Source organism: Tachysurus vachellii, chromosome 15 (genome assembly GCF_030014155.1).
Source record: "Tachysurus vachellii isolate PV-2020 chromosome 15, HZAU_Pvac_v1, whole genome shotgun sequence".
NCBI classification, from domain to species: Eukaryota; Metazoa; Chordata; class Actinopteri; order Siluriformes; family Bagridae; genus Tachysurus; species Tachysurus vachellii.
The window spans coordinates 20,269,280-20,283,893 of NC_083474.1; the positions used below are offsets into that span (position 1 = coordinate 20,269,280).

General features: G+C 39.9%; 1 protein-coding gene across 1 annotated transcript in view; it reads right to left on the reverse strand.

The window, feature by feature from the left end:
- Positions 1–549: 549 nt before the first annotated feature.
- LOC132858422 (sialate:O-sulfotransferase 1) overlaps positions 550–14,614 on the reverse strand; it is a 39,863-nt gene continuing 25,798 nt past the window's right edge. The window contains exons 5-9 of the mRNA XM_060888757.1: positions 7,120–7,241; positions 6,443–6,614; positions 5,056–5,220; positions 1,898–2,098; positions 550–1,215 (exon numbers count right to left, since the gene is read on the reverse strand). Coding sequence (XP_060744740.1) covers positions 863–1,215; positions 1,898–2,098; positions 5,056–5,220; positions 6,443–6,614; positions 7,120–7,241 — 1,013 coding nt within the window. The 3' untranslated portion in view covers positions 550–862. The remainder of the gene's footprint in view (positions 1,216–1,897; positions 2,099–5,055; positions 5,221–6,442; positions 6,615–7,119; positions 7,242–14,614) is intronic.

Consider the following 14,614-nt stretch of genomic DNA (forward strand, 5'->3'; position numbering starts at 1 on the left):
TCTCTCTCTCTCTCTCTCTCTCTCTCTCTCTCTCGGATATAAACTGTTGTAGTAAGGACATTATTTTCATTTAAATAGGTTTTACATTTCAAGGTTTCTTTCTCATATCATCTCAGTTTTTCCTCATCACCTTCACCTCAGATTTGATCATTATGGATAGATGTTAGAGATAAATAATAACTTAAACTTTACAATTTTTATTGTGTTTCTGTACTTTTGTAAAGCTGCTTTGAGACAATGTCAATTGTTAAAAATGCTAAAGTCTCAGCTCACATTCTGGTCAAATACCTGAGTGGTGAGCGATCAGCTCTTTCTCTCTCTCTCTCTCTCTCTCTCTCTCTCTCTCTCACCCCTTTGTGGTTGGTTTGTTGAGAGTTTAGTCAGTAGTTAAAGTTTAGTTTTTCTGTATGTGTATTAGTTTATAATGCACCTCCAAATTTGTGTCAAAGAACGTACTAATTCAGTTACAAAACCAGTAAAGTATAGTTTCTTTTCACTGTCGCATTTTTGAAAATCGACATTTCTAGTATAATAACACTGAAAACACTCTGGAGACTAAGCAAAGTTTATTAAATCCAATTTTAGAAAATATACACATTATAGACATCAGTTTCCACTTGGTCAAATATTCAAAGTTTTTCTCATGTAACGTTAACCAGGATCTCATGAGACTGAAACTTTAATGAATCTTCACCGGAACATTTAGCATAATGGAGTTCTGCTGAGCGCCAAAGCTTTAAACTGGAACAGAAACGTCAAATCTTGACGAAGCTCCAAGAACAGAAGCAACATTTCTCTGGAATAAAGCCCTTAAATAGAAATTTGGAAGGAAAACTAAACACAGCGACAGTTAAAACCCTCATCATCTCGGCATGTACTCCTGAGGCAGGCTGCTGTGGTTGCTGTCTCTGAGCGCCTGATCCACGACCTTAATATAACTGTCTATCAGTTGCCTCATGTCCGGGGTGAAGGGGTCGAAGGTGGGCCGGCGAACACCGGAGCGTTTGAAATGGCCGTCCTTGTTGGTTTCGGCGCAGAGCAGGCGTTCCTCGCTAGTGCTGATGTTGAGGAAAGCAATCACCGAGCGGAGCCTGGGCACCAACGACTCCTGCAGATCTTCATAATGAAGCACCAGCAGCTTCCGGCCAAATCGGAGCCAGTCCAGAACATGAGACGCCCACCAGGACGCGTAACTGCCCACAAACTCGGGCCATTCTGCACACAAACACAGATAGATAGATAGATAGATAGATAGATAGATAGATAGATAGATAGATAGATAGATAGATAGATAGATAGATAGCAAAAAAACGTTTAATCATTCTGTGTTTCAATTGTCCTTAATTAAATTTTGATGATCCAAATAGCTCTCTGCCTTTTGCATTACTGAAATAACAACATTGATCCAGTACAATGAGTAAGACATTAAACGATCAAACAAAAAAAAACCACTTAGCTTGGGACGGCTACGCTGTTATTGGAAAATAATCAATGATGGAGTTACGCCAAAGATTATTTTCCAGCTGTACCACTTTGAAATGGTTTGTTCCTCTTCTACTAAATACAGGATTGTTTGTCAGTTTTATCCATTTATAGTTGTAATTTAAGTTTAGAATGTCCATAAAGGTTTTAGCTTTTTTTCACCTGAGGTTAATAAAACAAACAAAAAAAAATAAATAATAAAAAATACTCCTTTCATAACTACTAAATAAACCTCTCCTTACAGAAAAGTGATACCCGTTACTATAGAAACGGTGATTTTCTAGATTAAGCTATTAAGCAATAGAAAATGAATCAGCACCTTTATCAACAATTAATCAGAATTCAACCTTAAATCCTATTAGAATTTTTTTCTTGCCAGTGAGACAGTAGAAAAAACTTGGTGAAATGCCAGTACCCTTGCTCTTCCAGTGCTGGTCCGAGGCATAGCCGAGATGCCCTGCACATTTGCGGTTAAACTCGGCCATGAGAGAGCGGTACGGGTTTCTGATCAGCAAGATGGCCGAGTCGTACATCTCTATGTCACGCTTGCCGCTCTCGTGCGTCTTCACGCAGATGGTGCGTCCACTTTTCCAGTAATCCTTCTCACCCTTGAAGCCTGAACAGAAGGAGGGAGGTTTGAGATGTGATGCCAGAAATACATGGGCGAGATCTCAGAGCCACGTCTCAATCCAAACACACGCAGTTTCCAGTAAACTGAGTAATGGAGCTTCTCCTTCACACTCCAGACTAATGATATCAGCTCAGAGATGGATATGAGCAAATGTCTGACTTTCAGCTGTGGATAAATCCTTCAGATATATTTCACTGCTTCACTCAAGTTCTTACAACTACTAAAAATTCTTAAATGACTTTTATTTCATCATTTATTTTTATAATTTCTGTCACATTTTAAATCAATGCACGAATTCCGTAAATCTTAAATATTACATGTCTCATATATGATTCAAGAAAGCCTCGGCTATTAATTTTGGATCATTTATATAATAACTCCTACAGTATATCGAGTAAATTCTGTGAACATTTGTCCTGCTACAATGGCGAGGATGATCAACTTGAGAGTTTAAGACTGCGATCACAATGGGGTATGTAGTGTTTTTCCCAGTTTAAATTTACAGTGAGAAAACTATTCAACTCTGAATCAACTTGACTGTAAGAAAATGAATCAGACATGTTGTGTGTTTTGGCTAGGAGACTTTTTTTGTAGATGTTAGCTGCTAAACCATGAGGCACAAACTGAACCAAAGGACAGAGCTGTAGAGCTGCATAAACGATTGACCAGATTTGTTTAACCAGTGAACAAAATTAAACAAAAAAACAAAACCATAATATGATACATGAAATATTTTAAAGTTGCTTCACATATAATCATGGAACTATTGATTTAGCCTTGTTCTCTAAAATATTTAGCATTTCTATACACATTCCCAGTGACTGAGAAAGCTTCACACCACTGAGATTTTTATAAGACAAGTTACAAGAACCATCAGATTATCTCATTTGTATACTTAAGGGCCTTGCTCAGGGGCCCAGCAGTGGCAGCTTGGTGGACCTTTAATTCAAGCTCACTTTCTGGTCAGTAGTCCAACACCTTAACCAACCTTAACCCCTAAGCTCCCACTGCCATAACTTCTTTTAGTACCAGTGGTCACAATTATTCATCCTGATCTCATTAAGAAAGTGAAAGTGATAATGAAGGATAAACCTGACCATCACCTGGACGTTTTGCATACCTAAAAACCTGACTAGTATACAATTAACAGCGTTAAAGAACTTCTTGGTGATGTGACGGTGTGAAACCATTGACAAAAAACCCTCAGTCTAACCCACAAGACAGAAATGAGAATCTCTAACACAGTTTGATGACATATTTTCAAATTCAAAAATAAAATAAATCTCTGAGTTCAACCCCTGAGCTGAGAATCAAACCCCTAACGCTGGTGTTTAGTAACAGACTCATCACCACTGCAATGCTCTAGCAGACATCTTTTAATCTCCTGAATGTAACACTGGAGTTATTCTGTAGTTCACGTCAGCACCAACATCTGGAGAAATTTCACACTGTAACTGGTTTACGTTAACACAACGTGACTCGATCACGCTCGCTCTACGTCGTACGTTCTATAATAATAATAATAATAATAACCTTTATTTTCTATAGCGCCTTTAAAAGAACATCTCAAAGCACTTTACAAAAGCAAAATAAAAGCAACAAAATTACACACATACAGTAATATAAAGATTAAAATTAAAGCAACAAAAATAGACAATAAAATAAGCACTATGTAAAATTACAATTAGTTAAATTAAAAGCTACCCTAAAAAAATACGTTTTAATAAGTTATAGTCATTAGAAACATGTTTAAATTCAATTTAGTGTAAACAACCAAATCATGTTTTGTTTTATATATTTTCTCCTTTATTCTTTTTTATTCTTATATATTGTTTTAATGTATGAAATCATATTTCAAATCTCCAAGCCAAGTAGAAGACGTTGCTTCCAAAGAGGTTCATCGTATGGTTAACGTTCGTGCTTCCTAAACGGCCTCGAATACACGGAGGGAAAAAATAACAAATTAAATTTATTTCAATCAAAGCAAAACCGAGTATTGATTCCAGCTGGAGTTTTTGCCACAACCTCATTACATCTGCATTATTCTCCTGGACATTGTTATTGTATTCATTTAGTAGTGTGTCGTTCTAGTCAGTAGCATGAGATTCAAACCTTACAAGATTTTGCAATGTTAGATTATTGTTATATGTTATACATAAAGTTATACATTAGCGAAACTGAGTTTATTATAAGTACAAGAAAGGGAACTCAGTAGGGAACTAAGCTTAATATTGTTATTTAAACTAAATTTAATATGAGGACTGAATTGAAGAACCATGTACAGTAGTTTGCTAGATTTTTACACATATTTACATATTACCAGCATATAAAATAAGTACAAATAGAAACTAGATTTGTAAAGTTCGTCGTGACAAACTTTGATGTTGGCTTTGACGAGGCAAGTATTCGCAAAGGCCGGTGCTTTTTGGAGGCAAGTGGACAGAAAGATAGGGTGTCAAAACATTTGGAGGCAAGTGGAGACGAGCATGTTACGTCATCCGAATTCTCCTGAGGAAGTTCCCCTCATTGTTCTGAGTGTTTTGATATGTCACATGTCCATGTTGTAAAAAGTTTTTTGATTTTGCATATATTGGGGGCGGGGCTGCGGCACAACCGAAAAGGCCAGTCGGTACACCAATTTAAACCTTTGTTCAGAGTATCACCCTCCAAATTTGGTGTAGATAGTTCAAAAGCTTGCCAAGTTATAAACCTCCAAATTTTATAATGGGAGTCTATGGGAAAAAAGGCCACTTTGAGACCCGGTACCTGAAGTACCAGTACTCGGATCGCTTAGAAAAGTAATAGCAATTTGGTGCATGTGGCTCGAAAGCTCTAGGCCACATTAAATTTTATAAATTTTTGTCTAAGCTTAAATAGGAAAACAGAATGTTGGCTTCTACAAAGCAACATAATCAGGAATCTTTTCCCTCAGGTGTTTTTACCTCTGTTATAAAGTGTGCCATCGAAGTAGTAGCTGCCTGTGTAATATCCAGTAGCGAGCTCGATCAGGTGTCTCACCCAGGTGTTACCTGCTCCAGGAAAACTGGACAGAGCGACCAACCGGCTGGATTTCTCCAGCAGGAACCTTCTCTCCGTACATCTGGAGTCTGTGTGAAAAACGCTGTGTTATTTCTCATTAAACGAAAAAATAAACCTCATACGTGTTGCCTGAGAAGGAGCATCAAGACGGAGCTGAACATTTCTGAAGTTTTGATGGTACAGTAAGAGAACATGAAAATATTCACTTCAATTAAATTGCATTTTTCAACTATTTTTCTTTTAACAATGGACACTGTTGCAAAGCAAACAATTCAGAATATTAATGATAAAGTTTGGTATTTTTAATTTATACTGTATGTATCCTTAATGAGCAAGGAAGGGGCAGCAGTGGCAAGGAAAAAACAACAAAAAAAAACGCTTCACTTGTTTCATGGAAGTTTAGCAGCAACAGTAAATGGATAAAATAAAATGCAATGTTCTTTTATAAAACTCCACTTCATCATCGATTTGGTCACCATGGATTCTGTATGTTGAAAAGGTGAATGGGGGGACAAACTTTCGCACTGGGCTGTACAATATTGTCTGTCTTGTCCCTTTTCCACCGAGGCAGTTTGAGTGCTGGTTCGGAGCCTAATTTAGAACCAGTTCTTTCTTTTTTGACAGCCAAAGCACCGGCTCTGAACCAGGAAAAGTGGTTCTTAAGTAGCACCAAACCGTTGTTGGTCTAGACTTAAGAACCGCTTGTGTCAGGGGCTGTGGGCGGGGCTGTGGGCGGGGCTACTGTTAGCGCATTTGATAATATACCTTAAGTATACTAATGTTTAATACACTTTTACTTTACCGCGATATGATACATTATCAGCACACATGATAGTAAGTAGCTACATGCTAAGGCTAACTTTTTTCTGTGTTAATGATAAAATAACGTTATGTACTTTCTCGATAACAACCTCCGTTTATACAGATTACATGGAGCTGCACGTACACGTTGGATTTGCCGCGTTTTGGGTGTTAATGTAGGTTCACAAAGCCATGAGCATTAACAGTAAAGCAACGTCTGCCATTGTTGTGTTTGTGTTTGCTGCGCTAAAGTTGCTGGGACACGTGACACGTATACAGTGACGTCAGACGCGGCTCTGTGATGGCTCTCTAGCCGGTGGAAAGGCAAACCGGTTCTAGAAGGTTTGCCAGTGGAACCAACTTTGAACCAGCACCAGTGCTAGCTCTGAACCAGCACTCGGTTCTTTTTGGTGGAAAAGAGGCATCTGTGCCCAAAGCAATCGTGAGAATCAGTCGACACGTATTTGTGTTCGATTGTACGACGCTTACCCTGCACGGGCGTCTGATAGACCTGCAGGAAGTACGGCTGTGGACTTTCAGTCGTCAAGCTGCTGTTGATCTGAGCGCAGCGTTCCTCCATCACCGGATCGTGGAGGGAGAACGACGGAGTAGCGTAGCCACAGAAACACTCCGCGGTGCTCAACATGGCTAAAGGAAACTCCTAATGAGACAAAGATAAAGCTAAAGACAGAGTTTTGTATGTTGGCTAAAAAAATACCAAACCAGTATTTCACACGTGAAACATAAACATGTCGCTGAGATCTTTGCCTTTTCTCTTTATCGCTGCATGTTATTGAGTTTATTTTTAGATCCTTTTAGCAAAAAGTGCTTTCAAACACCAAAATTAGTTTCTCAGTTGACAATCAATTGACCCTGTGGGCAGAGCGTAGCAAAGCATTAGCGTCTAACCGCGCGTTCTCCAATTACTTCAGAATAACACCACTCAGCAAGGAGCATGCACAATTGATTAGAGCATTAATTGATTGTCTTAAGGGCCACATGAATGTTTAAACAAGCAGATTGTTTTCAAAAGGACTGCAAGAGACATCTAACTGCGCTTGAGTTTGAAGACAGACGCCGGGAGAAAGAGTAATCAATGCTAATCTTCTAGAAATAAAGAATCAATGGGGTGGAAAGGGGGATGGAAGACAGCAGGAAGGCAATACCTTGTCCATGCAGGCCTCGACACACGTCTGGGACGTGAGGTTAGGCTCAACCGTGCGGATCAGTGACGCTGCGCTCGTGTTGTCGGGTCTTCTGAAGCAGCCACGATAGCGTACATTCCTGTCTGAAAAAAAAAAACATGACACAGAAAAATCAAGCCTGTTATTATGAACAGCAAATTTGCTAATTCCTCTCCGCTTGATTTTCTTTTTCTATCCATCCTGAGGCATCTTGAAATTGTGCCAGCTGAATTTGGATTCTGCTTCATAAAGATTTCGGACCTTCAATGAGAAGATGCCAACTCCATGTGGTCTTTGAGGACAACAGCCTCCTCATCAATACACAATTATCAGACTGTATCTGACTGTAGAAAGGACATTATTCATAATAACACTCTCTGGTGTTTATAACAGGTTATAATCACACCCTCCAGTGCCACACAAATGAGGATGAGGTTCACTTTTGAGTCTGGTTCCTCTCAAGGTTTCTTCCTCTTCCATCTAAGGGAGTTTTTCCTCACCACAGTCACCTCAGTCACCTCAGACTTGTTCATTAGGGATAAATACAAACACATTTAAATATAAGTCTAATATTAATCTTTAACTTTTGTCTAATATTAATCTTTGTATAATAATACTTTTTTTTTTACTATATTTCTTACGTTCTGTAAATATACTTTGAGACAATTTCCATTGTTAAAAAACGCTATACAAATAAAATGTAATTAAATTTGAATTTATTAATCAAATTATTCTGCTGGGACATCTGAAGATATCCAGATTGACCTGCACAATGTTGCTCAGACTAGAGACTAGCTACAGGGATGGAGATATTAGCTTAGACCATGGAGAGTTTTCAGAGGTTTTTATCCGTTTTGATCGTGAAACCTTTCTTGTCCTCTAAAGACTTTCAAAGAGTTGTGCATATCTTCATTTCAAGTCGCCTTGATTATTGTAACAGCCTTTATTTAGGTATTAGTCATGCCTCTCTCTCCAGACTGCAAATGGTCCATAATGCGGCAGCTCGCGGGAGCATATCACTCCCATTCTGGCGTCTCTTCACTGGCTACCTGTCCATTATAGGATTCATTTTAAAATTTTGGTGCTTGTTTTTAAATCTCTTAATGGTTCAGCGCCAAGTTATTTATCGGATTTGATTAATCTGTACCCTCCGTCAAGAGCACTAAGGTCTGCTGACCGTTAGCTTTTAGCTGTTCCAAGAGTAAAACTGAAGAGCAGGGGGATCGAGCCTTTGCAGGAGCGACCCCGAAGCTCTGGAACAGTTTGCCTCTCTACATCAGACAGGCTCAAACACTTGAGGTCTTCACTCACTCTACCTCAGGTCACGGAGAGCCTGTGCCTATCTCAGGCGTCATCGGGCATCAAGGCAGGATACACCCTGGACGGAGTGCCAACCCATCACAGGGCACACACACACACGTTCATTCACTCACGCACTCACACACTACGGACAATTTTCCAGAGATGCCAATCAACCTACCATGCATGTCTTTGGACCGGGGGAGGAAACCGGAGTACCCGGAGGAAACCCCCGAGCCACGGGGAGAACATGCAAACTCCACACACACAAGGCAGAGGAGGGAATCGAACCCCCAACCCTGGAGGTGTGAGGCGAACGTGCTAACCACTAAGCCATCGTGCCCCCCTTGAGGTCTTCAAATCTGGCCTAAAAACTTATTTTTATGCCATGTGAGAGCTGCTTTCTTTTTTTTACTGTTTTATTGTGTCTTAAGTGTTTTTCTTTTATGGTGCTGACTGTATGTATTAATGGACGTTTCCTTTTTGTATGTACAGCACTTTGACAAACACTTGTTGTTTTTTAAAAAAAAAGTGCTTTATAAATAAACTTTGACTTGACTTGAAAATCTCACACTCATCCATTCATCCGAAGTTCCTGAGCTTTACGGGTAAACTATCCTTTCGCTCGATTTGTGATCAGAGGTTTTTATGTAACTGCATTTTATCTAGCAGACTAACATTGTAGAGCAGCTGGTGAATATGGGGGTGGTTCTGATTTGCATTTTTATGAATATTCATAGATGCTTTTATGCTTTTTTTAGAGTATAGGTGAAGGTTGGCAAGGTTCGTAGATCATTTGAACAGATTCTCGAGCATTAACGTTGCTCTAAAGATCTTATAAGACGCTTTCAAATCCGTGTATGTAGAGTAAAATAAAAGTGTACAAATAAACTTCCATGAAATCAAAAGCAAAATAAATATAAATTGATTTGTCTCAAGGCAATATGAGATATTACAAAAAAAGTTGCACTGAAGGCATGTCTGCGTTTCTGAAATACCAGGAACACAGTTTCACTTTCATTTGCTAACAGAAAATGATGAAAAGAACTAATTAAAATATAAAATGTTGGCTCACACACACACACTCACACACACACACTCACATATATTTTCACACAGTTTGCAATTCAGTGCATTTAATAACCTCTAGGCAAAATGGCTAATAATGTTGTTTGATTTCAATCTTACTGAACTGAGATTATTGGTTTATAATATAATGGGGGGCACGGTGGCTTAGTGGTTAGCACGTTCTCCTCACACCTCCAGGGTTGGGAGTTCAATTCCCGCCTCCGCCTTGTGTGTGTGGAGTTTGCATGTTCTCCCCGTGACTCGGGGGTTTCCTCCGGGTACTCCGGTTTCCTCCCCCGGTCCAAAGACATGCATGGTAGGTTGATTGGCATCTCTGGAAAATTGTCCGTAGTGTGTGAGTGCGTGAGTGAATGAGAGTGTGTGTGTGTGTGCCCTGTGATGGGTTGGCACTCCGTCCAGTGTGTATCCTGCCTTGATGCCCGATGACGCCTGAGATAGGCACAGGCTCCCCGTGACCCGAGGTAGTTCGGATAAGCGGTAGAAAATGAGTGAATGTATAAAAGGGAGAGATTATTTTGTTTCTCTTAGTTCTATAATATTTTTTGTCTGATCTACTGAATAACTCTTTAAATGTAAATTTGATGTTTGATGTTATGTTACGTGAAATTTCATAAATTCTAAAATCTATTCAAAGTATTAGAAAATATAATCAATATAAAGTATAGTGCGCTACCTACAGTGCATCACTGGACCTTAAAGACTATAATAAAGCTTTAATATAATAGTTAATTAAAGATAAAAATGATGTTGCTTAATAAAATATACTCTTGATGATATGAAGGAAAAATAAATGTGGTACTTGTCTTCTATAGGTACGGATGTAGATGAGAAGGAGAAAGGGACGTAATGATGTATGGTGTTTGGTATTTTTGTATACGTCCACGTTGCAAAACAGGAAGCATTTTTACCATATTTGGTGATCTAGAGATAAGTTCCTTTATGCTAATAAGCTGTAAACAATCAGAGCGATGTCGAGTCAGTCAGCTTGTTCTACTCTCACTTTAACAAAACAAGACCATTGATTTGTGAACACAGGCTTGTGACACGTCCATCAGGTGCATGGAGTCGTCCCAGAGATCATTTTGTCTCAGAGTAATTGTCTCCTAAACAATTACAGCAATCTTAGATTCATTAACTAGCATGTGTCAGCTTGCCTGTGAGACATGCCATGACACACAATACTCATCAGCACCTCTGTGGAATTAACCAAACACAAGCGTTGTTTTTTTCAGGACCAAATAATTGAAGCTTCATAAGGACTGGAGATGTTTGGACCTCTGTGGGCCGTCAGAGTGAAACCTCACATCGCGCTGAAAACTCCAAGCTGTGTGGGTTTAGTTAAGAGACGGTGGAGTGACGACTAGAAAGTGCGACTGTGCGCAGGAGTTATTGAGCTATAAGTCTTTCAAGCACAAACGTCATTAACAGACAAGATTGAGCTGGATTTGTATCTGTGGGTTCGAGGGTCTGCAGGTAAAACATAAGTGTTTATCAATAAAATGACAAATATGCTTTGCGTAAGATTTTTTTTGTTTATTTGTCATTCAGAATAATAAAATGTCCACCTAAGACACATAAAATTAACTTCATGAGGTGTGTGTGTGTGTGTGTGTGTGTGTAATAATAAAATGTTGTTGTGTGTTGAAATTAACTTCATGAGGTGCGTGTGTGTGTGTGTGTAATAATAAAATGTTGTTGTGTGTTGAAATTAACTTCATGAGGTGTGTGTGTGTGTGTGTCAGTGTCAGAGGCTGCATCTGTTGTGGTGTGTTGTAGTGTTTTTTGTGTTGTGTTGTTGTGGTGTGGTGTGTTGTGTGGTGTTGTTGTGGTGTGTTGTGTTGTTGTGGTGTGTTGTGTGATGTGGTGTGTTGTGTGGTGTTGTTGTGTTGTGTGGTGTGTTGTGTTATTGTGTTGTGTTGCGTGATGTGGTGTGTTGTGTGGTGTTGTTGTGGTGTGTTGTGTTGTTGTGGTGTGTTGTGTTATTGTGTTGTGTTGTGTGATGTGGTGTGTTGTGTGGTGTTGTTGTGGTGTGTTGTATGTTGTGGTGTGTTGTGTTGTTGTGGTGTGTTGTGTTGCTGTGGTGTGTTGTGTGGTGTGTTGTTTTGTTGTGGTGTGTTGTTTTGTTGTGCAGTGTGGTGTGTTGTGTGGTGTTGTTGTTGTGTTGTGTGATGTGGTGTGTTGTGTGATGTGGTGTGTTGTGTGATGTGTTGTGTTGTGGTGTGTTGTGGTGTGTTGTGTGTTGTGTGTTGTGGTGTGTTGTGTGGTGTTGTTGTGTTGTGTGATGTGTTGTGTTGTGTTGTCGTGGTGCATTGTGTCGTGTTGTTGTGTTTTGTAGTGTGGTGTGTTGTGTTGTGTTGTTGTGGTGTGTTGTGTTGTTGTGGTGTTGTGTGTTATGTTGTGTTGTGGTGTGGTTTGTTGCGTTGTTGTGGTGTTGTGTGGTGTTGGTTTGGCTCCAGTTACATTTTGCCAGGTTCTGAGAGGCAAAACTCAGACATATGGCTGTTCACAGAACTGAAGCCAGAATCTAGTTCACCTTCTGGATAACCTCTATTAGGCTGGATAACAGCAGTGTGTGTGAGTGTGTGTGTGTGAGTGTGTGTATGTGTGTGTACAGTATATGTGTGTGTGTGTGTGTGTGTGTGCGAATCACAAATCTGCTATTCAGAATAAACAGATAATGTGTATTAAATGAATACAAACACAGAAACGAGACTCACAATTCGCTTGGAAAGCTTGTGGAAAGGTCAGAGATAAAAGATGAGGTGAGATATGAAGCTTCTGGATAACAAAGACCACGATGATTAATATAAACAATCCTCAGTAACCGCTTAGTTTTGGTCATGGGGTTTAAAATGAAACCCATTGATATTTTAGGAAACAGAACTGAGTTAATTCATTAGACACATCACAGGGAGGTGAAAACTAAAACTAATAACCATACAAGCGTTCATCAGCAGCTCCATAATCCAACAAATACATAATCCAGCAAAACAGACCACGATCTCTGGCTGGAACTGAAGACACACTGTCATTCTCCCCCCTGTCAATCACAGTGACGCTAGCCAATCACATGCATCTGTGAGCTCATGTATGTGAAAGAGGATGGACAAAGTGTTCCTCAGTGTGTGTGAGACGCTGCAATGTGACGCAGCATGAACAGCATTTTGATGATGAAAATATGTGTCTCGTGTTCAGATGTCTTCAGATTCACATATAATAATAATAATAATAATAATAATAATAATAAGAAGAAGAAGAAGAAGAAGAAGAAGAAGAAGAAGAAGAAGAAGAAGAAGAAGAACCTTCTGTTTTAGGCCACGCCCACTGCATCTTAAATTCTAAATACAAATACAGATATTTAAAGCAGTAAGCAGATACGTACACATGAAGTGGTATTGTGTTACACTCCAAGTTTGTGTGTGTGTGTTCGAGTGCGTGAGCGTGTGTGCATGTGAGTGTACGTGTGTGTCTGTAAGTGTGTGTGTGTGTGTGTGTATGTGTGTGTGAGTGTGGGTTTGTGTGAGTGTGTGTGTGAGAGAGTGTGTGTCTGTGAGTGTGTGTGTGAGTGTGTGTGAGTTTGTGTGTGTGTGTGTGAGTGTGTGTGTGTGAGCTTGTGTGTGTGTGTGAGTTTGTGTGTGTGCATGGGTTGTGTGTGTGTTGGTTTGTGTGAGTGTGTGTGTGTGTGTGAGAGAGAGAGTGTGTGTCTGTGAGTGTGTGCGTGAGTTTGTGTGTGTGTGTGAGTGTGTGAGGTGTGTGTGTGTGTGCTTGTGTGTGTGTGGGTGTGTGTGTGTGAGTTTGTGTGAGTGTGTGTGTGTGAGAGAGAGAGTGTGTGTCTGTGAGTGTGTGTGTGTGTGTGTGTGTGTGTGTGTGTGTGTGTGAGTGTGTGTGAGTTTGTGTGTGTGTGTGTGTGTGTGTGAGTTTGTGTGTGTGGGTGTGTGTGCGTGTGTGAGTTTGTGTGTGTATGTTGGGTGCGTGCGCGCGTGTGTGTGTGTGTGTAAGTGTAAGTGTCTGTGTAGTGTTTTAGCAAAATGTCTAATACATTAATATATTTTAAAATGAAGAGGACATTTTTTTACCCTGTTTCTAATCTCCCCTGTCTTTACTTCCTACAAACAAACCAGTGTTTCCATGTGAAAGCTTTAAAACTCAGCTCCATAATAATAGAGTGCTGCAGGAACCTGGACATGAATCAGTATTTTTTTACCTCTTGCTCCACTGAAGAAGTTTTTCTGAATGTGTTCTTATGAAAAGCCTGAAATCAGGTGTTTAACACAAGGACAAGTGGCTTAGTGGTTAGCACGTTCGCCTCACACCTCCAGGGTTGGGGGTTCGATTCCCGCCTCCGCCTTGTGTGTGTGGAGTTTGCATGTTCTCCCCGTGCCTCGGGGGTTTCCTCCGTGTACTCCGGTTTCCTCCCCCAGTCCAAAGACATGCATGGTAGGTTTATTGGCATCTCTGGAAAATTGTCCGTAGTGTGTGATTGTGTGAGTGAATGAGAGTGTGTGTGTGTGCCCTGCAATGGGTTGGCACTCCGTCCAGGGTGTATCCTGCCTTGATGCCCGATGACGCCTGAGATAGGCACAGGCTCCCCGTGACCCGAAGTAGTTCGGATAAGCGGTAGAAAATGAATGAATGAATGAAAGAGTTGAAGCTTAGTGATGGTCATGTGACTGTGTGTGGTGGAGCTTCGTTTATAGTCTTTATAACTTCAGCTTCTTATTTCTGCTGATTGTATCTAGGCTTCGACTTTCATTAAAGTCCTGTTTCTTTAGTAAGCATCAAAAACTTTCTTTTCTGGAACAATACAAAAGCCAGTGGAATAAATCCTTTATTGTTGTTGAGGGAATCAGGCTGATGATCATTTCCGAGAAAAAAACAAAAATAAAAACCGCTAGATTTCTAAAAGAATTTAGCCCTTTAGTTCACTCATGGTAACCGGTCTCAGCTTAATCTGTTATTTATACTGATTTAAAAAATAAATGCCGACCTTCCTGCCAGTCAGAAATAAGTATTTTATTCTTGCATTTATTTATTTCTATTAAAATTCCACAACATAGGCTACTGCTTCTCATTCGTGTGAGAAGAATAT